Source organism: Colius striatus, chromosome 10 (assembly GCF_028858725.1).
Source record: "Colius striatus isolate bColStr4 chromosome 10, bColStr4.1.hap1, whole genome shotgun sequence".
Classification (NCBI taxonomy): Eukaryota; Metazoa; Chordata; class Aves; order Coliiformes; family Coliidae; genus Colius; species Colius striatus.
In genome coordinates this window covers 18,331,792-18,354,648 of record NC_084768.1, presented here as the reverse complement: position 1 = coordinate 18,354,648, position 22,857 = coordinate 18,331,792, and the positions used below count along the sequence as shown (strand labels likewise).

General features: G+C 54.5%; 1 protein-coding gene across 1 annotated transcript; it reads right to left on the bottom strand.

Annotated features, from left to right (window-relative positions):
• Positions 1–1,347: 1,347 nt before the first annotated feature.
• UCK2 (uridine-cytidine kinase 2) lies at positions 1,348–22,522 on the bottom strand. The gene is made up of 7 exons (XM_062003514.1): positions 22,200–22,522; positions 10,636–10,795; positions 9,629–9,725; positions 8,670–8,812; positions 4,790–4,887; positions 2,729–2,777; positions 1,348–1,748 (listed from the first exon to the last, which is right to left on the bottom strand). The coding sequence occupies exons 1-7, from the start codon at positions 22,296–22,298 to the stop codon at positions 1,609–1,611; spliced, it is 786 nt and encodes a 261-aa protein (XP_061859498.1). The 5' UTR covers positions 22,299–22,522; the 3' UTR covers positions 1,348–1,608.
• Between the last annotated feature and the right edge of the window lie 335 nt (positions 22,523–22,857).

Here is a 22,857-nt window from a genome sequence, read left to right as displayed (position 1 = left end):
TGGAGAGCAACAGAACATTGAATGTCTAAGGTCTTAAACTTTTAACCATGCAGTGCAAAACTAATGCTCTGGAAAGTCTGATCATCAAAGGGAGCAAGGCTAAGGGCCCTTGCTCCAGGTTTCCACAGGATGCCTATGAAACCGTTTACAGAGGGCCAAGTCAGTCTCAGCAGAATAGGGCAGAGGGTCTTTCCTGGCTACTCTCCAACCACATCCCCTTCCCTGGCTCCCACAAAGTCCCTCTCCCAGCCCAGCTGCCTCAGCTTGCTCTCCAGGCATTCCTTGACCTGCAGTACAATCCCATCAGGCTCTCCTGGGACGTGGCTGTTGCAGCATCACCAGGTTAGGGGAGACTGAATCTCACTCTCTGCACAAGGGAGGGCACTCCCTGGGAATGACATACTGCAGGGACAGAGTGTCCTCTACCAGGATGCAATGAAAGTGACATAGGCCAAGCAAAAGCACACTCTGAAAAGGGGCCAGAGAACTCCTGGGCAGCCAGTTTCATGCTACCCAGCTGGAACCTATGGATCTCCCATACAGGGATGCTGGGCAGCCCACGGACTGCTACACTTTGCTTTCCTCAGACAGCTTCCCTTCATCAGCTGTTGCCCTTTTCATTCAGAAAAGGCTGGTTGTCCATTAACCACATCTTACAGACCCAATCCCTCCACTATCCAAGAGCAAAACTGTTCCAAGTGAGGAATGACAGACATATTTCTGACTTTCTGTAAGCCAGCCTCTAGGCTTGAGGTTGAGCCCAGAGATTGGCTAGGAGTCCCACCACAGACAAGGCTACTTGGCTCCAGAGGGGCTGAAGGCATCCATGCACTGTCCCTACCCAAACCGGGCAGCAGGACTGCTAAAGATGTGAGTTGCCATGTTTACATGATCACATACCCAGCATCACCTACCAGATGTGGGACAGCAGACCCACACTTGTAATGGGAAGAGGTGTCAGACACAGAAAGGGATGCTGTTGAGGGACCGAGACCCAGAGGTGCAGAGAGAGGCAGGGAAGGTATTACACACCATTCCCCCAGCAACCAGTGGCACTGTGCAGTGCCTGCCAGCCAAAGCCAGGCTGCTGGGACCTGAACAGCAACAGGAGGAGGCAACCTCAGCCCAGTCACAGAATCCATGCCACGCTCAAGCTGCCACCTCCAGCACAGCCCGAGACCACTGTGATCCCAGAGCAGTAGCTGCATCCTCTTCCTTCCTTACCGCCTTTGAGGTGAAGATCCTGCCACCAACATCGCCCTGCCCCCAGGACCCTCTTCACGGCCCCTCCCAGCATCAGCGAGCCTGGCCAACCCCTCGTGGCAAGTAATTTTCCATTATTCTGCATTTACACAAAAATAGAGCAATTCTGTATTTCGAGAGGTTTATAGCTGGCTCCGTGCTGGCGTTACTGAGCGAGGCCGGGAGCCGTGGCGGTGCGGGCTCCCGGCCGGCCGGCTGCTATTCACCGCCCATTCCCAACATACAAAATGAAAGGCGTTCGTCTCCGTCCGGTTTCTTAAATAGAGAAGGGGGGGGACTGAAGGGACAGTATGTACAGAGGGGCAGCGGAAGGGCCCGAGCCCCCCGCCCCCACCCCGCCGGCGGTCAGTGCGGCCGGCTGCTGGACTCTGAGGGCTGCCGCTGGCGCGGCGGCGTGTACCCATTCAGGTATCCGTTGCTCTGGCGTTTGCTGAGTCCTCCGTTAAGAATGTCCTGGATGTGCTGCACTATCAGGTTTATGGCCACTGCGAGCAAAAGGGAAGGAAAGACAAGGAGGAGAGATTGCATTAGCATCATAGAATCACGGAATCATACAGTTGTTTTGGTTGGAAAAGACCTTTAAGATCATTGAGTCCAACCACTCCCCTCACCCTGCCAAGCCCACCTCTAACCCCTGGCCCTCAGCACCTCAGCTATGAGTCTTTGCAGTATCTCCAGGGGTGGGGACTCCAACACCTCCCTGGGCAGCCTGGGACAGGGGCTGACAACCCTCTCAGGGAAAAAGTACTTCCCAATCTCCAATCTAAACCTCCCCTGGTGCAACTTGAGCCCATTTCCTCTTCTCCTATAATTCATTACTGAAAAGATCAGCCCTCACCTCACCTCACCACAACCTCCTGTCAGGTAGTTGTAGAGAATGATCATGTCTCCCCCTCAGCCTTCTTTTCTCCAGACTAAACATCCCCAGTTCCCTCAGCCACTCCTCATCAGACTTGTTCTCCAGACCCTTCACCAGCTTTGTTGCAAATGAACTCAAGCCAAGCCAGAGACAATGACCCTGCTGTCTCCCCTGCTCTCATCCCCTCTGATCAGGTGGTGGGGAGCTGCAGTCCTGTGGGGAGGAGCTGCCCCACTGGGACCTCATCCCTCTGCCCCAGCTGAGCCCAGCACTCAAGCCAGTATGGTCAGGCTGATTCCAACCAGGTGGAGACCTGGCTGTCCCATCTGCACACATATGGCCATGGAGAAACACATTTCCCTTTAGATGGGATGAATCTGGAGACACTGCACATAGATGGGCTCCCAGGCTTGATCAGAGGCACACAAACTCCCAGTCACTAGTGCTCCAGGCAGGGAGAGGCTCATCTCAGAGTGTGCGTTGAGCTCAGGTGACAATGGCCTGAGTCACCTCTGTGGCAGGTCCCACTACCTTCTGTCTAACTGTGCAAGAGCAACAGCCCAAGGCCAGCTGCCAGATGTAATGGCAGGGTCTGGGCCCACTCACCTTCATTATCTGCTCCTCTGGGAATGATCACATCAGCATACTTCTTGGTCTGGGAAGAGAGAGAGCACTGTGTTACAGGGCAAGTGCAGAGGCACCAGGCTGGGGCATTGTCCCTGCTTCCTGGGGCAGGTCCTTCCCCTCCTCCTACCAAACTCAAACCCAGTGCTGGGATGTCATTGCTGATAATACATTTTGGATGCTCTATTTGTCTTCTGCCCTGTGTTTTGAGGGCCATGCTTTGTGCCTTGACTCCATCTTTATGAGCTCATACAGATTACAGGAAGAGGCACCCTAAAAAAATCTGAAATTAAAAAGCCTCACAATCACAAGAATCAAGCAGCTTTTGGGAATAACCTCCTCTCCTGAACTCAGCCAGGCTTGTCCTAAAAGCAACAGCTGGCAGGCCTGGGTTGTGTGGACATGCAGGGCACAGCCATCCGATCTGCTGGGGATGTGGGGAGAATCTTCTGCCAGCAAGGCTTGGAAGAAAGGTCTGATACGACACACCAGCCCTGACCTATTTTCACCTGCAAGTGCCAGTCTCAGTTTCCTCCTTTATTTTTCTCAGTTCTTACAGCTAATGAGCTTCCTGACAGGCAAGTTGTAGTGTCAGTAAACAAGCCAGAGGGGTGAAAAATGGGCCAGATAGGCAAAGGATGGCATCTAACACCTCCAGGTCCTTCCTGCCATAGCAAAAATCACCAAGACCTGATGGACCATTGAAGTGCTGGACCACCTGGCCCAGAGCTGGTTTAGGAGTCAAGGAACACCAACAGTGGGTGCAGAGCCCACTCAAGATCCACATGCAATTGGTCTGCAGCTGAACCCACCACCAGGTTGGAAGTGGAAGCAAAACACTGCCAGGCTGGTGGGTAGAGACAAAAAGAGTTGTTTTCTACCCTCCTTGTTTCACATTTGGTCTTCCTACAGACTCTTCAACAGAAGAGACTGATGCAGCATCTGCTGCTTTGCAAAGCTGCAGATTTACCTTGTGACCAAGCTAGACTCTCAGGAAAAGCTTTTCTGGGATTACACTGGAATTGAACCTTGGTCCCCAGAGCCACAACTGAGTGAGACAGAGAAAAGGGTGCTGCCTAGGAGCCAGGAAAAGATCTTGCAGCACAGAAAGAACCGGCCCCTCTTATAGGAAAGGGCAGAGCTGGCCATGTAGCCAGGAACAGAGATGTTTCTGAGGATTGAGACACAGGTTCAGTTCCTGGCTGTGGCCAGCACATCCCAGGTGGCAGGACTCTGCTGACTCAGTTCCTCCACAATAAGAGGGAAATCCCTATATAACTACCACATCTGCTTAAAAAGCCTTAAGAACCAAGGCACAGGCCCCTCTCCACAAGAGCCAGGAAAAGTATGCAATGGTTAGTCCTGCAAATGTGCTATTTCACCTGCATGGTGTGCAGGACTGCAGTGGTCTCCTGCATGTCAAGCCCCTGTCTGCTAGGGAGCTTTGCCCCAGTTAACACCTCCCCAAGCAGCTTGCTTTCTCCAGGCAGCCCTTGCAGCCCTGACCCTGAGCAAAGTCTGTCTGGCTCTACACCTTGGCCAGGAAACACAACCTGCAAGGCCACATCCTGCAACACAGGGTGAAGGAAGAGGCTTCCCTGCTCTCCCAAGCACCCAGCCAGCAAGAAGCCAGCAGCACTGCAGGGTGAAAAGGGCTGGCAGGACAGCCCAAAACAAGGGGCAGACACAGCAGACAGTGCCTGCCTGTGGCCAGGCATCTCCCCTTTCAGCCGAGGATCTTCCCTCCTGGGCTGGCACCTGCTGAGCTGCCTGCTGTTGGTTTGCCAGACCCTGTGCTGAGAGGGGTTTCTTCTGCTGTGTTGGCCTTCCTGTAGGGGATGGTGATCTCACCAGGAAGGCAGTGGCTGCATAAACAGTCCCCATCTCACCCTGTCCCAGCCAGCACTGGCACCCCCATTTTTGCTAGTGCCTGCAAAGAGGGAGGAAGGTAAGGTAGGCTGACATGCGCTCTGTGGCACAAAATGCTCCTGTTTGAGGAGCTGGGACAGGGTATGAGGCATTTTTGGCAGTCCCCTTACTTACTGGCAAACAGAACTCCTCAAAGGCAGGCTTGACGAAGGTGATGTACTGAGATAAGATCTGCTCAAGGTCTCTGCCTCGCTCACTGATGTCTCGGAGCACTGTGGGGAAGATGCAAGGCACAGTCAGGAGCTGAAACATGAACGGTTTCATCCTTCTTCCCTTAAGTACAACCTTTGACTAGCCACCCAGGTATTTTGCCCATGGTGTCTGTTCCTGCAAGCTGCTGCCCACATGTCTGAGCACACCTCAGCCCAGTCACATGCTTAAAAAACCCCCTTCCAAGCCTTCCCAGGAGCCAAAGGCTGGCTGACCTAACCAAGTGCTTTTCATTGCCTGCCTCCCTTTCTCCTCAGCTCTGCAAGCACATTCCAGCTGTAACCAGAGCCACTCCTGTCCTGACTGTTCCCAGCCTCAGCCCTTGCATCCCTCCCATCACTCTGCCCTGGCCATGGCCTAAGAACGGGACATTCTCCCAGTCATCCCAGTGCAGAGGTTCCCACAGAACAGAAGAGCAGTGAGCTTCACTCATACACACATGAAAGCACAGTCTAACTCATATCTGCAGAGGTGAGTAGAGTAAAAGTCACCCACCTACCCAGCTCTGCCAGGCTCCTTGTGCTGTCCCCAGCTGAGTGGGATGAGAAGGCAAAGCAGGCTCCTCCAATCAGAGGCTGAGGGTGTGTTTGGAAGAGATCAGCCCAGGAGGAAGACAGGAGAGCACAAGCTGGCCTCCTGCTTCTTCTGCCATTCAGGCTCTGTTTGCACAGGGTGCCTGGCCCCCTGCCACCTCTGAGCCAAAGCCACTTTGGTGTGGACAGGTGCCCCAGTTCAGCAGGAATTCAGTCCATGGTCAAGAGCCAAAACAGCCCCCTGGTCGAGCAGATGGCTCTTGGCTCTTCCCAAGGGGCTTCTCCCCAGCATGCCAGCTCCTGGCACCGGGGCTGGACTCAGTGAGCCTTCTCCACATGCCAAGCAGAGCCAAGCTAGGGCACTGCCAGCCTGCTGGGCAGCCGCTGCCGGGTGCTTGTGGGGCCAGGACAGTGCTGCTCTGGCACCAGCCTCGTGGCCTCGTTTGCCCTTGGCCAGCAGCCCTGCAGCATGCCCTTTCACAGCCCCAAGCAGGGCAGGCGCTGGGGGCAGGAAAGGGCTGGCAGCAGGATGTGTGCCAGCTCCCTGCCTGCTCCAGCAATGGCTTTGCCCAGCCCAGGCTGCTCGAGCCAGCTCTGTGCCGTCTCCAGAGAGCAGGAGCAGGCCCCAGCTCAAACAATACAGAAAAACAGGCAAGGAAAAGAAAACAGACTTTTCTTTCCCAGGTCCCACACCCTGTTTGTTGACTGCTCTGGGACAGGGAAGGAGCACAGCAGGCCCGGGACAGCATGCAGGAGGCCTGCAAGCTGCACACACTGAGTGCCCAGGCTGCAGGGCTGGTCCTGACAGGGCAAAACTCTCTTGCCTGCTCCCAGGGCAGAATACAGCAGGGCAAGCCCACCGTCTTGTACCTGGCCCCAAAGCAACGGCTGCCAGCAGTTCAGGCTCAGACTGTGCACCCACACAGGGCAGGCAGAGGGCCCAAGGCTAGGTCAGCAGCCATGCAGAGACAGCAGGCGGGGGTCATTCAAATCACGCCCGAAACATGCACCTGACACCCGCCCTGGTCTTTGTTGTAAGGAAGTTGGCTGAGGACAGGGCAGCCAAGGCCCTCTGCCAGAAAGGGCTTTGCACAGCTCAGGCAGCTGACAGACCTTGCCCCACACAATGAGCAGCGATTTTCTTGAGAGGTGCCAAGATGGGGACAGTGCTAGTTACACATACCAAATCCCAGAACTATTGATCAACTGAGCTGTCAGCTGCATTTCCAGGAACCTCATCTCCAAAAGCCCACTGCTGCAACTCTTCAGGACTTCTGAGAGAGCAAGATGACTCAGGGCTGTGTCACAATGCAAGATCCAGACTGCTGCTACAAGCTGCCTCCAGGGACATTTCAGGGACATGATTATACCTTCAGCACCTCACACACAGGCTCTCCTTTTGCAGAAGTACCAGGGAGACATACAGTAAACATTTGCCACTGAAGTTGTCCTACCAACTGCTGAGAGCAGGTCAAGAGACTGCCAAATGCTGAGTTCCCTGTCAGGAGGCCAACCAGTTACCCTAAGCAGGGGACACTGACACTTTAACCAGCCTAAGAGCCCCTTTGCAAAGCTTTAGCAATTGATAGGGAGTTGAAGAAATACCCCAAGAATGGCCTGGGCTCATGTGGCTCAGGATCTCATCCAACAGCTTCAGCACAACAGGGTTTATCTCTGTATTGTCAGCAGATTGGATGGTCTTGGTTCCTAATCAGTGGGATCTCTACCAGTTCTCAAGCCCTGAACTCAGAGTTCTGTAACGAGTCCCGAGTGACTGAACCACACACTCGAGATGCACACACAATCATGTGTAAATGAACAAAGCAAGGCCTTGCCTTCAGACAGCTGATACAGGGCATTGCTAAAACCATGTGCTACCCTATGACTGGGTGCAAAGCCACATTCCTGCACAGCATAGTCTATTTAAGGGCTAAGGTTCATATTGTGGGACCTTGCAAAACTGGGATCTGCTCATAGCTCTCCCTGCAATGACTGTGCTGTCACCTCCCTGCATGAGTCATGAAAGAACAGGGGGCAGGGTCAAGAAGGATGTGTTAAAAGCAGCTTTTCATCAGTGCTGATGACATCCAACAGCAGAGGATGTTGTATATCTGTCTGACAGCAGGAGGGCAGGCAAGACCAGTTCTTTGTCAGACTGGAATAGTCCCATGCACACAAGCAACCTCAGGCTCACACTTTGAGACAAGTTCCCCTCCTTACAGCAGAGGTCTGAAGGGGACCTCTCCTCCAAGTCATCATTTGGGAGTCCTGTATCCAATTCTGGGCTCCCCAGCTCAAGAGAGACAGGGGAGACAGGCCAGTGCAGGGCTACCAAGACAATCAGGGGAATGGAACATCTCTGTTATGAGGAAAAGCTGCAAGACCTGAAGCTGTTTAGCCTAGAGAAGGCTGAGGGGGGATCTCATCAGCATTCCTAAGTACCTAAAGGGTGGGTGTCAGGAGGATGGGGTGACACTTTTTTTCTGTAGCATCCAGTGACAGGACAAGGGGTAATGGACATAATCTGGAACAAAAAAAGTTCCACTTGAACACAAGGAAAAACTTGACATCTGCTGACCCACAGTAGCTGCCATTCAGCTGATGGCACAGGGCTTGTGCCACAGGGCCAAGTGAGGACACAGCACACTCAGTAGTCACACTGCTGCATGCCAGTCTAGAGAAGAGGAGGCAGAGGGGAGACAAGATTATTCTCTACAACTACCTGACAGGAGGTTGTAGCAGTGTGGGGGTCAGTCTCTTCTTCCCAGTAACGAGTGATAGGACAAGAGGAAACAGCCTCAAGCTGCATAAGGTGAGGTTTAGATGGGAGATGAGGAAGAACTTTTTCCCTGAGAGGGTTGTCAGCCCCTGTCCCAGGCTGCCCAGGGATCTGGTGGAGTCCCCATCCCTGGAGATATTGCAAAGCCGTGTAGCTGAGGTGCTGAGGGATGAGTCAGTGGTGGGCTTGGCAGTGTGAAGTGAGTGGTTGGACTTGATGATCTTAAAGGTCTTTTCCAACCAAAACAATTCTATGATTCTATTCTGCGCATCGAAGGAGGAATCCCAGACAAAGCAGCAAAAACCCCAACTGGATCCTAAGAGACATGGAGCAAGGTGTTCTCCGCTGCCATAACGCTCTTCGCCAGCTTTGTGCCCATTCCAGTTCTGCCTTGATCCCTGTCCCCTGGCTCTGCCCAGATCAGTTAAGTGACATTCCTGTCCCTGCTGCACGAGGCACGTTTGGGCCTCACCTCTGCGAGACAGCCGGGTGTCTGCGTCCGTGTCCACAAAGAGCTTCATGCGGAACAGATCCCGCACCTCCTGGCTGTAGAAGGCCAGGATGCCTTCAAAGAGCACCACATCAGCGGGGTAGACAGTCACCGTCTCCTCTTTCCTAGCAGAGGGAAGGAGAGTCAAAACATGCTGGTGGGGAGAAACAAGCCAAGAGAGGTGGGTGGAAAACAGCGGTGCTCCTTGGTACTGCTCCAGCCCTGGAACACCACTGCTGCATCAGGGCGTGGGCACTGGGGAGAGGGTAGACCTACCCCAGTGAAGGGAATCCAAAAGCATATGTAATGCTTCCTAGAAGGACAAATGGCAGAGCAGGAAGCGACTAACCCTTCTCCCCCCTGCCTTGGCCAGCTGCTGCTTGTGAGTGCTGTGTGCCAAGCCATAAAGCCCAGAAAGCCTGTGCATGGGGCCTGACCCACGGGAACCTGCAAGGGCAGCTCTGCTTCCTCAGGAACCAGGCAGCACTCCCCTGACAGCACAGTGCTTCTGTGGGCAATGGAGCAGGGTCACAGGCACGCCAAAATAAGCTGAACATGTGCAAGGGAAGACTAACAGGAGCAAGAACCGCCATCCTCCTCCTCCCTTCCTGGCAGCACTGGACTGTTTGAGCCTGGAATATTTGTTAAAGCTGCAAACAGTTTGTGAGGAGAGGAAGTGTGATGGAGGGAAAAAAGTGGGGCCATAACTCCCCTCCACTGACACCTGAACGTTGCTGGATGCCATTGTATGGCTTTCCAGACCCTCACCCTGCACCTGTATTTGCCCTGCATCCTCTATGCAAGGGGTGTGGAGCAGTTAGGCTTAAACCTCTGGTAGGTTCTGGGCCTAGAAAGGGTGGGCTGTGGGGTGTTGGGGCTGTGTGCTGCACCGCAGGGCGTTCCTTAGCAGAGGCACAGCGAGGCAGGAGCAGCTGTGACACCTGGAGTGGGAGACAAAGTCATAGACAGGAATCTGGACCGTCTTCCCTTCTGTGATCTCTTTGAGCGTTTTCACGATCAGCTCGTTATCAAAGGCATCTGAGGAGAGAGGAAACGTTAGCAGAGGGAGCTTTGCAACCTCTCCCACCCACCAGACGCTGAGCTTAGCCCAGCCAGAGCCTCTGGCAGCCCGTGCTGGGGCCAGGCAGATGTACTGACTAGGGAGGAAAGTCCTGCACATCCCTGTGAGCAAGGCCCAGCTCTCCCAGAGCCCCTGGGGCTTCACTGCTTTGCACCAGCCTGGGCTCTGGCTCGCAGAGATCAATACTACCCTTGTACAGTGGCTCAGGAAGGCATCTCCTTCAGGGCTCCAGCCCGCAGAGAGACTGGAGCAGTGTTTCAGCCTTGAGTCAGCAGACAGACAGGGCTCTGTTTGCTCAGTGCTCACTGCCTCTGGCCATTGTCCTCATGGGGACGAAAGGACAGCGGTTCTGGAATGTCCCTGCCAAGCCCAGAGATGATTCAAAGAGCTCCTGTTGTAGCCACAGGGCAAGGCCCCCTCAGTGGAGGGGTTTGAAGAGCAGCTGCACAAGACTGTTCCCTCCTTGAAGGAGGGACACAGAGCTGCTGGCGCCAGGGACTGTGCGCCTGGTCCCGACCCAGCTGCACCAGAAAGGTTTCCAAACAGGGGAACGTTTTCACAGGGAGAAGCACCTTAAGGAATCTGAGGGTTCACAACCTGCCCTTTCTCATCCCAAACACTCCACCCCAGAAGGCAGTTTCTTCCCCAAGAGCCAGAGGTGGTACTGCAAAGGACACAGGTGGCCTCCAGCCACCCTGCCAGGGAAGCACCCAGCTCCACAAGAACTTAACTAACCCATCCACCCACTCCTGCTCCCCACAGGGTCCCAGTGTCTGTGGAAGGCTCTGTGCTGGTGGAGCTGGGGGTCCTACTCCAGCCCTCACCTCCCACCACACGACAGAGCCCCGGTATCTGTTCTCCATTCACCTGGGTGGTCAAAATTGAACTGGCCTTTGAGCGCTTTGGATTTTTGCTCTGAGGTGAGGACCCGGTAGAAGCTGTCTTGACTCACGATCACCACCTGCTTCTGCCGATAGTCCACCTCGTTCTGGCCCAGCAGCTGGACGATCTTGGAGCATACAGAGGACTGGGGAGGAATAGCAAAGGAAGCAAGTCAGTGATAAATGGTGTCTGAGTCATGCAGAGAAGATGTCCCCAGGTAACTGCCAATCCTGGGTGCCTGGGGCACTGCTTGCTGGACCTTTAGCACCTTTTTGCTCCCCTCAAAGGCACAGTCCGAAGCCATGTGGAGCTCCACAGGCATCACTGTGGGGCCTTTCACTGTGGAAGCAGCATCAAGCTTGTTCTCTGCCTCTCCCTCCTCAGTTCTGCTCTGCTTGCAGTTCTGGGCACAAATGGCAACAGAAAACCAGTCAGCTGCTGCCTGGCCTCAGTTGCACCCCCAGAGCTCCCATGGCCAGATTTAGCTGCACCCCCAGGGCTCCTGTGGCCAGCTCCAGCCTGCCCAGCAGCTCCCCAGAGAGTAGAGTTGAGTGTGGCACCAGGACTGAGCTTCCTCCCTGGGAGGCAGCCTCAATGTCTTGGTTTCTCCAACCCAGAAACCCCACCACAGCATGGGCAGGAAGGGAGAGCAATCTCGGAGAGCGAGAGAAAGATGTTTTTCATACCCTAAACAAAGCCCAGAGTGGAAAGACACCAGGAAGGGAGCCTTGGGACTTTATCAGAGATCTGTGTAACAGTTGCCAGGGCTGGGAGGAGCAGCCACAAGCATATCCTGGTGCCTCTTGGCACCCGGAGGCCAAGGGCATCGCAGAGCCAGTGGCTGAAAAGCCACGTGGCTCTGAGTGCTGGAGTAAGAGCCCCAGGAGTGCTGCTGGCACAGGAACGGGCACCTCACGCAGCAGCTGAGCTGGTCAGGCACCAGGCACCGGCATCGGCTCCCTGCTGGCACAGCAGCAGGCACACTGAGGGGCACAGCAGGCCCCACCATCACACCTCAGAGCACAGCCTGTGGGGACAAGCCCCTCCAGCTGCGTCAGTCCCTTCCCCTTAGTCATGTGAGCCCTTGGCCGCCGTGCAACTTGCAGTAACTGGATCACTGCCTGGCAGCCACCCCGGCCCCGGGCAGCCAGAGCTGAGGTCAGGCGGTGGGGAATGCTCTGCTGCTCCAGCCCTGCGCCAGCCCAGCCCCCAGCACCCACTGCTCGGGGACAAGTGGGTGCTTCTGGTACCAAACCGAGCTGCCTCACCTCCTACGAGTCAGGCTTGCTGCAGATGCCCTGCTGAGCCGCTCCTGTCCTCCCTTACCACAAATAGTCTCTGCTGAGTGCTCTGCTTTACACAGAGAGGTTTGCTTGCCCCAGCCTGCCTCCCCCAGCCTGCCCGTGGCTCTTTCCATCAACCCACCTCTCTGCTGGCTCTATCATCTGCTCTGTATGTGGCTGGCAACCTCCAGATGCAGAGCTGAAGACAGCGGTGGCAAGAGGGAACAGGGAGGAGAGAATGCATGCCTGGCAGAGGAGGTCACCCCAGCAGGCAGAGGGCAAGGCTGTTTGCCTGAGAAGTTGGAAGATCTGACGGCATTCATGTCCCCAGAGACTGTCTCTTCCCCTCCAGGCCAGGCTGACCCGACTTGGCTGTGAGGGCTGGGTTGTGAGTCAGCCTCCACACACAGCACTGCTGCGGAGCCAACCGGCTCAGGCTACCCCATAGCAGTCCTTGCAGCCCTGGGCACAAGTTTGGGGTTTGGGTCAGGGACAGATGGGGTCTCCCTGAGCATCCCACTTTCTTCTCCTTCCTCTCACAGCTGGCAAGCTGAGCTTCCCTAGCCGTGTCAGCAGCCCTGCCCTGCAACAAGCTGCTGTCACTAAGAACAAAGCACTGCAAGTCAATGCCAGCCACTCACCCTTCGGCACAGGCAGACACAAAGCCAGAGACCATCACAAAGCCAGAGACCATGCTCTGTTTCCTCTGTTTTCCCACTCCCCATACACTTCTCCAGCCTGCCTCAGCCCTATTGCTTCTCCAGCTGTATCCCACAGTTTTCGCAAAGCCAGGGCATGCACCGTGCCTCTCCTCCACTCCTCCTCCCTACTCCCACCCGACATTCCAGCCTCCCTGTGCAGTGAGGAGACACAGCACAGCAGGGTTCAGCCTTGGTCACAGCTGCCAAGGACACCAAACTTCCCAGGCCCATGGCAATTAGGGACAAACCACCTTCAAAGCACAACCACCCAGGCAGATGCCCAGCCTGTAGATCAGCAGGCTCCACACAGATCTGCACCAGAAACTGCTTTCCCCAGCCCAGGGGAGGGAGCAGGGCTCCCTCACTTTGCATCTGTGCAACACACCACTTGCACTCACACTCTCCCCTGGGACCTCAGCATTCAGATGGACAATGAAATCATTTGAGGGCATCAGACAGTTCCTGCCAGTCTCTCTTCTGCCTTATGCACATTAATTTCTGGTCCATTGATCCTGGAAAGCTGAGAAAGGAAAGGAGTACCCATCAGCTCTGAAAATCATTCTCTTGTAGCATACCCCACAACTTCAGACACTCAACGGTAAGGAAAACCCAAGGAGAAAGTAGCCCTCGGCAGCTGGAGACAGGAACACGTCCTCCCACCAAGGCCTAGGACGAGGACTGGAGTGTATCCTGGCTGCATTTACCATCCAGTGCTCTGAGGCAGCAAGTGCCTCTGGCAAAAGCATCCAGGCAGATGCTACAGACCCTTCCCTTTTCTCTGGTGGGCTTTGGAGAGCTATTGGAAGCAGTGGAGAAAGACAATCACAAGGACATTCTGCTTGAAGGACCAAGCTCAGGTTCAGCATCTCGTGTGGCCCAGATGGGCAGGGATGTCACCTCCAGGCTCTAGGAAGAGGCACACATGCCACTTTGGTCCCACAGGTGTGGGCCAGGACACTGCTCACACACTATACTTACAGGGATAGCAGAGGACATGGCATGTTCCTCAATCTTAAAGGCTGCATTCAACTCACCTTGGGGCAGCAAACCTCAGCAAGGCCCAAGTGAAGAAGGTTTTGCCTCACAATCGTTTGTGATAGAAACACAACTGGTTCACAAAGGGCATTCCCTGAAGTCAGTGTGAATACCTACTACAGCTGCACAGGCAGTTTTTCCCCTCGGCGGATAAACATCTTATCATAGAATCATAGAATGGTAGGGTTGGAAGGGACCTTTAGAGATCATCTAGTCCAACCCCCCTGCAGAAGCAGGGTCACCTAGATCAGGTCACACAGGAACATGTCCAGGCGGGTCTTGAAGACCTCCAAGGAAGGAGCCTCCACACTCCCCTGGGCAGCCTGTGCCAGGGCTCCCTCACCTCACAGTGAAATAGTTTTTTCATATGTTTAAGTGGAACTTTTTGTGTTCCAGCTTCATCCCATCACCCCTGTCCTGTTACTAGCTACTATAGAAAAAAGGGATGTCCCAACCTCCTGACACCCACCCTTTAGATATTTATAAATGTTAGTAATATCACCCCTCAATCTCCTCCAGACTAAACAGCCCCAGTTCCCACAGCCTTTCCTCGTATGAAAGATGTTCTATACCCTTGATCATCTTGGTGGCCCTGCGCTGGACTCTCTCCAGCACTTCCCTGTCCCTCTTGAGCTGAGGAGCCCAGAACTGGGCACAGTACTCCAAATGAGACCTCACCAGGGCAAAGTAGAGGGGAAGAAGAACCTCCCTTGACCTGCTGCCCACACTCTTGATGCATCCCAGGATGCCATTGGCCGCCTTGGCCACGAGGGCACATTGCTGGCTTATATTTAGCTTATTATCAATCAGGACTCCCAGGTCTCTCTCTGCAGAGCTGCTCTTCAGCAGTTCGACCCCCAGCCTGTACTGGTGCATGGGGTTGTTCCTTCCAAGATGCAGGACTCTGCACTTGTCCTTGTTGAACCTCGTGAGGTTCCTCTCTGTCCAGCTCTCAAGCCGGTCGAGATCCCGCTGAATGGCAGCACAGCCTCTGGGGAATCAGACAGTCCTCCCAGTTTGGTGTCATCAGCCAACTTGCTGAGGGTACACTCTGTCCCCTCATCTAGGTTGTTGATGAAGATGTTGAACAAGAGTGACCCCAGAATCAATCCCGGTGGAACTCCACTGGCCACAGGCCTCCAAGTAGACTCTGTGCCATTGATCACCACCCTCTGGGCTCTGTCATTCAGCCAGCTCTCAATCCACCTCACTGTCCACTCATCCAAGCCACACTGCCTGAGCTTTCTGATGAGGATGTTGTGGGAGACAGTGTTAAAGCCTTGCTGAAGTCAAGGTAGATGACATCCACTGCTCTCCCCTCATCTAGCCAGCCAGTTATGCACTCACAGAAGGATATCAGGTTAGTCAAACTGGATTATGTTAAGGAGGAAGAAAAACCAGAAGTGCATAGGCTACAAATTCCCCTTTGCAGTGGGGAACCGAAACTCCCAGCCTCGGTAAGCGTCCCCCCTAAATGAATGACGCAAGTCCCTTGCTTAAACCCACCCTCCCAAACCAGCACTGCACACATATGTGTGACTGGTATTAATCAAAAGTGTGAAAAATCCACTAATAACTGGAAATGATAGCCAGTAGGCTCCGGGGAGGTCTGCAGGTGCCCTGAGAGACCAAGACCAAAGCAGGACTGTGAAGTACCTTGCCAGGGTACAGCCAGCCTGGATGCATGGTAACTCAGGAGACATGTGGTGCTGACACATGTAGACAGCACCTACGTGAAGGGGCAACCTGGACTGAGATTCCTTCCTTTGTCAATTCCTGGCTGCTTCTCCCAGGGGAGATGACCGCTGTTTCATCTCTGAGAAGCCCAGGGCTGCAGAGGCGAAGGGAGGATGACTTGGGGAAGATGACATGACGCTATAGATGAATCCTAATACAGAAAACTCTGGTTTTGAGCCCCATCCATAGCTCTGCCCTCCACGACACACCTCATTGCAGGAAGATGTGAGGCATGACAGGGCTCCTGGCCTCCCACTCAGCCCCCTCCACAGATCTACAATGTCTGAGCAGGACCTCACCATGACCCAAAGGGAATACCAACGGTGATTCAGCTGCAGCGCACTCCCAGCAACAGGACGCTTTCTCAAGCAAAAGCCTTCTTCTCCTCCAGAACTTGTTTAAAACTAAATATAGACAGGACACGGCAGCCTCTGTGCCTCCCCTGTTGCCAAGTGGACCTTTCCCATGTTAGCTGCATGAAGTGGCTGCAGGACTTCCCAAGCACGCAAGCGGGAAGCCCCGACCTCTCTGCCATCCACACGCTGCAGCCAGGGGAACTCGGCTCCAGGTTTGAGCAAACTGCCTGCGACCCACTGAGCTCCACTCCCCCAGAGTTTGTGCTTGAGCTGCTCCCTGGGAAAGCTGTGCAAACCAACCCACACCACACACAGACGGCTGAGAGGGAGGTATCAGCACATCACAGTGTGAGAAGCAAGTTCAGAGATGTTATTCCTGAACAGAGGCAGCTGCAGCTCCCTGTGCAGGATTCCTCCCCTGAACCACACACATAAATAAGCAGTGTTTAGAGGAAGAAGTACAGCTTCATCCCGCTGGGAAGACAGAGAGGGCACCTGGGGAAGAACTCCACATTTGCCAAAAGGAAAGAGGTGCTGCAGAGGGGAAGAAACTCAACAGATGAGTGTTCAAAGCCCTACTCCCGACATTTATTTAAAAGGTATTAATTACATTACATATTTAATTCATATTCACTCATGGCCTAATATTCTTCATGAGTTGACTAATTCCCCAATATTATTATGCAGATTATCCCACAATCCCTCCTGGGCAGCTCTGATCAGACAGTGAGTTATAACTTCAGATGGGTATTAGAGAGAAAGCTGACAGTGCTACAGTCAGTCACTGCAGGAAGGTACCAGGCAGGACTCAGCTGATGCTTTCAGCCCCAGGTTTGCTGTGGCTTGACATGGCAGTTTGGGTACTTCTGCCCCTGCCTGGTAAAGTCTATGCTGGGCTGGGAGGAATCCATAAACCTTGCGCATGTGGATATGTTAAAACCCATTTGCTCAGAGTGGGAGCTTGGCAGGGCAGAGAAATGTCTACATAGAGCTGTTAAGTTCCCAATACAGCAGCAGGGAGGACCTCTCATCCTCCCAAGGACTCTAGACACCTTGCAAAAGTGACTCATCTCAGTTAGATTCCAGCCCTAAAGAAATACAGAATCTGCCAGTCCCTTGGGACCAAGTAAAGGGAGAAAGTCTGTGCCAGAAGCAAGACCTAGCAGGAGAGGCACATGCTGGGCTCCAGTGTGGAAGGAAGAGAGGCACAGACTCCTGCCACCACTGCAGGCTGTTCACTCCAGGCCAAGATGCTCATCAGGAGGAGAGTCCTCCCCAGCAGAACAATGCCCTTGGCCCACAACAAATGCTACAGCCAGGAGCAAGGACAGACTGCGGCAGTCACATCCCACCTCTCACCAGCAAGAGAAGCTTCAAGGCTATCTCTAGGGACATCATTGTTATAACCCCTTCCTGGAGGGCCTGGATGTGAGCAGGCTCAACAAAGGCCATCGATGGTTCTGCATCCTCAAGAACCCCATTAGAGTGTCCTCATCACACCCTTGGGGATGAAACAAGTGTCCAGTTTTGGGATCTGGTCCCTAAGATCACATCAGAGACTACCGGGATTACTTGTGGCCTTTCTTTGCTGCCCTCTGTAGCATGGCTCCCTTTCCAGGCTCAACTGGGTCCCTGAAATCAGGAGCTGTGGCAATGCTGCCCTTCTCTCCAGCAGCACACTCATTATGGATGTTGGTCTCTTTTTGTAAGGTTAATTACAGAGTATTTACAAAGCGCTTGGTAGACTGGGGTGACACACAGAACAGATACCAAACTGGGAAGGGTCCCAGAACATCTATTAAATGTCCTCCTGTGTTCCTGAGCTAGTTCATGACCCACACAATCCTTTCCAGTTCTAATGGAGCACATCTATGTGGCAGCACTGGGACTGGAAACTTGCTATTCTTGTAACAAAAGCCTGGGCCTCCACCCAGAGCTTTCCAAGGCAGGTTCACCATTCCTGCCTTTCCCTTTGTGAGCCACAGGCAAACCAATTCGGGACTGAGATAGCCAGGCTGCTGTTCACTCATCCTGGGACAACATTCATGCCATCAGCAGCCCTGGGCTGGAGCCCAAACGGGCTCATACAAACACAGAGGATCTGAACACAGATTACATGAGGGGAAGAAAACAAACCCCCTAACACAGTCCCTCCCAGTCCACCCGTTTTGGGCACAGGCTATTTTTCTTGAGCCCCTGCTGCAAACTCCATAGCCTAGAGCTGGCTGAGCCCATGGGACTACAGCAAGCAGGCTCCACAGCAAACTCACACATATCCACTCTGTAACAGGAAAGGGCTGACCCATCAAAACGTCCCGTGTATCAGTCTGATCAGGGGCTGGCACAGAATAACATTCTACTAGAAAGTTTGATGAGTCTCTAGCACACATTGACACCAGTGTTTAACAAGTCAGACCTTGTGATTCAGGGCTCCTGCCAGCCATGGAATGAACGTCACCAGGAAATGGTGCTGAACCAACACAGGACTGCTGCAATCCCTGCCAGTCCCCTTCCCAGGGCTCCCTCCCAGGTCACTGCTGTCATCCAGGTGGTGACGTGGCAGCAGTGACCCCCAGGCTGCCCTGTGTTCCCTTGCTAGTGCAGGGGACTGAGCTCTCCCATGCAAGAAGTCCCATATGGAGAGGGAACTGCTTCATGCAGATGCACCACAGTTGAGGCTACTGCTTCCCTGGAGACCAACACGCTGGCTGTCCCACCCTGGCTGGGTGATGCCATCCTTCCTCAGCCTCATGGCTTGCTCACTCTTCTAGGCAGGCACCTCAGCCTCAGTACTTTTTGGTGTTTAAAGCAGAAGTGCCCAATAGATTAGCAGTGCAGAATACACTTGGCTGAACACAGGCTGTCATTTCAGTGCTCTGCAGTCTGGAAACTCTCGGGCTGCATGTTCAAACAGACATCTCCAACTTCATGCACTAACTCAAGATCCAAACAAAGCAGTCACTGGGACACTGTGGCACTCATATTCAGCCCTGACTAGTTTTGAGAGTCTGGCAGCCAACAAAAGCACTCAGCTCTTCGTAAATGTGTCTTTTCCTACAACCTCCTGTTGGAAGGCAGCCATCAGCACCTCGCTTTGCAGCACGTGGGGACAAGCAATTAATGCTTCAGCCTCGGCTCAAAGAGCTCTCTCCCCATGCTGCAACCACCCCAGCACCAGATGCTTCCACTGCTGCTGGGACCAAGCCATACTCCAGCAGTGCTGGCAGAGCTGCAATGTCCCAGGAGCTAAGCTGATGTGAGGACATGTGAAGAGCTTAGGGAGGTATCCCAACACCTCCCAGCTCATCTCAGTAGTAAGTTTGCTGAACTTTCCTCCAGCCCGCAGCCTGGCTGCCTGCCTTGCATGCTGCAGTCCCTGAGAGTCAGGAATGTCTTGCAGGAGGGAGGGAAAAAGCTGTTAGCACAAAGACCATCAGGTATAGGAAGGAAACAAGAACTTTAGCAGAGCACTTGAAAGCATATAGGATGAAAGAAAATGGGATAACTGGCCTTGGGAATCCCTCTAAGGAAATGAGGCAGTTGCAGTTCTCTCTGGCTTTGGCACAAGAAGGGGTCTTTATGCCATGCCATCTTCTTCACATCAGGAGACTGCAGCAAGCTTTGCCCAGGCTGCACAGTGCTGGGATTTGAGGGGACAACAGGAGAAATGCTGCCTCTCATCAAGCTTTTGTGATGAGCCTGTCCCAGCCAAGCTGCCACAAATCAATGGCCACGCACCCAGCACTGCCCTCGCAGCAGCTGCAACATCACAGCCCGCTCAGGACCTCTGCAGCTCCCCAGCTTTCCACCCAGCAGAGTCCAGATTTGTTTTAAGAGCCAAAAATCAGGAGAGCACTCAAGCTTTCCACCTCCTATTTGAGTACTGAAAGTTGCTCAAGCCTCTTTTGCTCACTAAGGAACAGCAGCCAGCCTTTGAATTTGGAGTTCTCACCAGTTTGCCTTTAAGAACCAGCAGCCAAATGCTGCCCTCAGCTCTTTGGGGAAGGCTGGCCACCTCAGATGCCAGCTTCCCCAGGGCACCACGCAAAACAAGTTGTGGCAAGCTACAGACAGGATCTCTTCCTTCCACAGCCTGACTGCGCTGGTACATCAGAGGGATGGGGAGTTCGGACTGCAGAGACTTTTTCCCCATCTTAGACTCAAAAGCAGCAGTGGGAGGAGCTGGGGGGAGCCTTGGAAGGCAAATACACTGTTATCTTTGGGCTGCTGTGCTGCCAAGGGGTGTGTTATGACAACAAGCCTCAGTTGGTGTGAGGGAGAGTTGGGTACATTTGCCACTTTCCCAGTGGGAAAGAAGCCTCCTTCGCTTTCCCTCAAGGAGCGTTGTTTTCACCCTGAGCCAGCACATTGGCATGGCAGCCCCTGGGATGGATTTTAGCCGCAGGCAAGCCTTTAGCCCAAACCACAGTAACCCCACCACTGCCTTCCTGCAGTAACCCCACCACTGCCCTCCTGGAGCATGGGGTGGCACTCAGCACGGCCTGGCACAGGGCACTGTCACTAGCCAGGTGGGGACAGTCCCATGGCACTCCTGCCTCAAAGCTGTGACAATTGTGAATCTGGGAGTTTGTGTGCACAAGTCTCGGGCCCTTTTATCCTGTTGCTTCTCAATTGAGCAAGCTGGGCTTTGCCAGCATATTTCTTGCAGTCTTTTCCCACAAAGTTTGTACCAATCTGCTGGATTCCCTTCAACAAGCAGCACTGCACAGAGGTTTTTAGCAGCCAGCAATCACTGGAGGGGTAGAAATCAAAGCTGAGAGACAGGAAAAGCCAGTTAGTATATCTCCCTTGCTAGAAAGAATCGTTTCCCTATTTTTTTTAAGGCAGCCTGCTGCTACTGAACATTTTCACTTTGAAGTCGAGAACAACTGTGGCATGTTGTACTGTAATCGCTGCTTTTACCTTGTGGGCCAGAGACACGGTGTTCAGAGACACAACAGTTCAGCAGCGTCAGGCACGATGTTATTGGGACAGCTACAGAGAAGCAGACCCACGCATCAGAGAGCAGACAAACCCAGCGTGTTTGAGTCACCAGGAGCTGTACTGCAGGAGCAATCCAGCTTTGGTTCCCAGTGGAGGATATTGCATCCTCTCTCACCATCCTTACCCTGTTATATCTGGATTTTTCCCCCTTGCAGTAGCAACAACAGTCCAAGAATCAATAGGCTACTTAGAGACACATTCTTAAAGACACTGTTACGAGGTACAGCAGTTGGGTTATGCCATCCTTCAAGAGAAAAAGGAGGAATCAACCCAGATATAAGGCTCTGTCTTCCCCCTGTGATGGCCCACATTCAATTTCTTTACCAAGAATTATTTCCAAGGTATTGCTACTTCCCAATCTATTCATGCTTTTGTTACAAATGCAGGTCTGTGCTGCCCTGTGTAGGAGGCCTGTGCACTTGGTTTTACTGAAGGAAAAGAAAAAAGTCATTTTCTTCTCATATGAGAATAGAAAGCAACCTACCTCAGCTTAAACAAATAAACACCCCCTGCATGAAATAACTAAAAAAAAAAAAACCAGCCTAAAAAAATCCCCAAATTAAATAAAAACCCCTCAAATCCAAGCGAGCAAGAGGTAAGGCTGCCGGAGCTGCCCTGCGCTGCAGTTCGGGTGCAGCAGCCTCCCGGAGAAAACCCGCATTAACCCCGGCCGGAGCAGCTCTCCCCGCCGCAGGGGACCGTCCCCTCCCGGGCGCAGCTCGGAGGTCGCCCTGCCGCTGTGAGTCAGCATTTGCTGCAGAATTTCCACTCCTGCCACCCCAAAGTTGGCCAGAAAAAGGCACTCCCAGGGCACGACCCCACACCGCTAAAAAGAAAAGAGAAGAAATTCACTACCTGCCCGACAGCCCACGGGTGCCGCGGGGCCAGCCGCCTTCGGGGACGCGGCCAGGGAAAGGCGGGCGGCGGGGATTCGCTCCTTAAAGCCACGGGAAAAGGGGTTTAGCGGGGGAATGCTGCCTCCATCCCGGCCCCACGCAGCCCCACAGCGCTGCCCGCCGGCCCCCGGCAATCCCCATTTCCCTGTGGCGAGGCGGAGGGGAGCGGGGTGGCGGCCGGAGTAGGGGGATAAAGCCTGCACCCATTGAACACCCCCTCCACGTGTCTTCAGGACTCCGAGCTCCCGCAGCCGCCGCCCCACAACAGAGGCCTCGGCGGCTCGGCTCTCCCCGCCGGCTCGTCCTTCCTCGGGCCGCGGCGTGCACAGCCGGGGCGACCGGCCAGCCAGCCTGCCCGGCCCCGGCCCGAGCCCCCGCGCCCCGGTGGGGTCCGGCCCGGCGGGGCCGCGCACGTGGCGGGGCGGCCGCTCGGCCCCGCCGCGCTGCCATGTGGCCGCCGCGCCCGGCGGGCAGCGGCTGTGCAGCGGGGAGAGGCGCGGGGCGCCCCCGCTTCGCTTCCCCCCGCAGCCCCCGCACCTTGCCGCTGGCCGTGCCGCCGCTGACCCCGATGAGGAAGGGCTCGCCGCCGCTCGGCTGCCCCTGCTCCTCCAGTCGCTGTTCGCTGTCCCCCGCCATCCTTCCCCTGCTACCAGCAACAGCACCGCCTCGCCTCCTCCGCCTTCGCTCCCCGTGCGGGGCTGGATTTATCTGATGAGTCAAGGGCCTTCCTCCCCGCCTGGTTCACATCCCCGGCGCTGCGGCTCCCTGCCAGGTGCCTGCCGCAGCTGCACATGCTCCGGCCCAGCCTGCCACCGGGCGGCACGGCGCGGGGGCCACATGGGCCCGCACCTCGTCGCCGCCCTACCCCGCCCGGGGACAAAGGGGATGCGGCCGCCCGCTGCGCCGGCCCGCGCTCCTTCTCCCCGCTCGCCATCACGCGCCGGGATCACAGCGAGGACCCTCCATTACGTGTCCCTCACCCTGGCTTCTCCCGCTCCACCCGGGCACTGGTGCTGTGAGCACTTGGGGACATATTAACAAGCCAAAAGAAGGGGAATAAAAATTAGGCTTATGTCTTTGGCAAACGGAACCCGCGTGGGGGGAGCCGCGGGCGCTCTGGAGCCAGGATGTAAAGTCAAAATGCTCTTGACAAAATGGAAAAAGGCTTGGAAAAATATAGAGTGCGAGTCCAAGT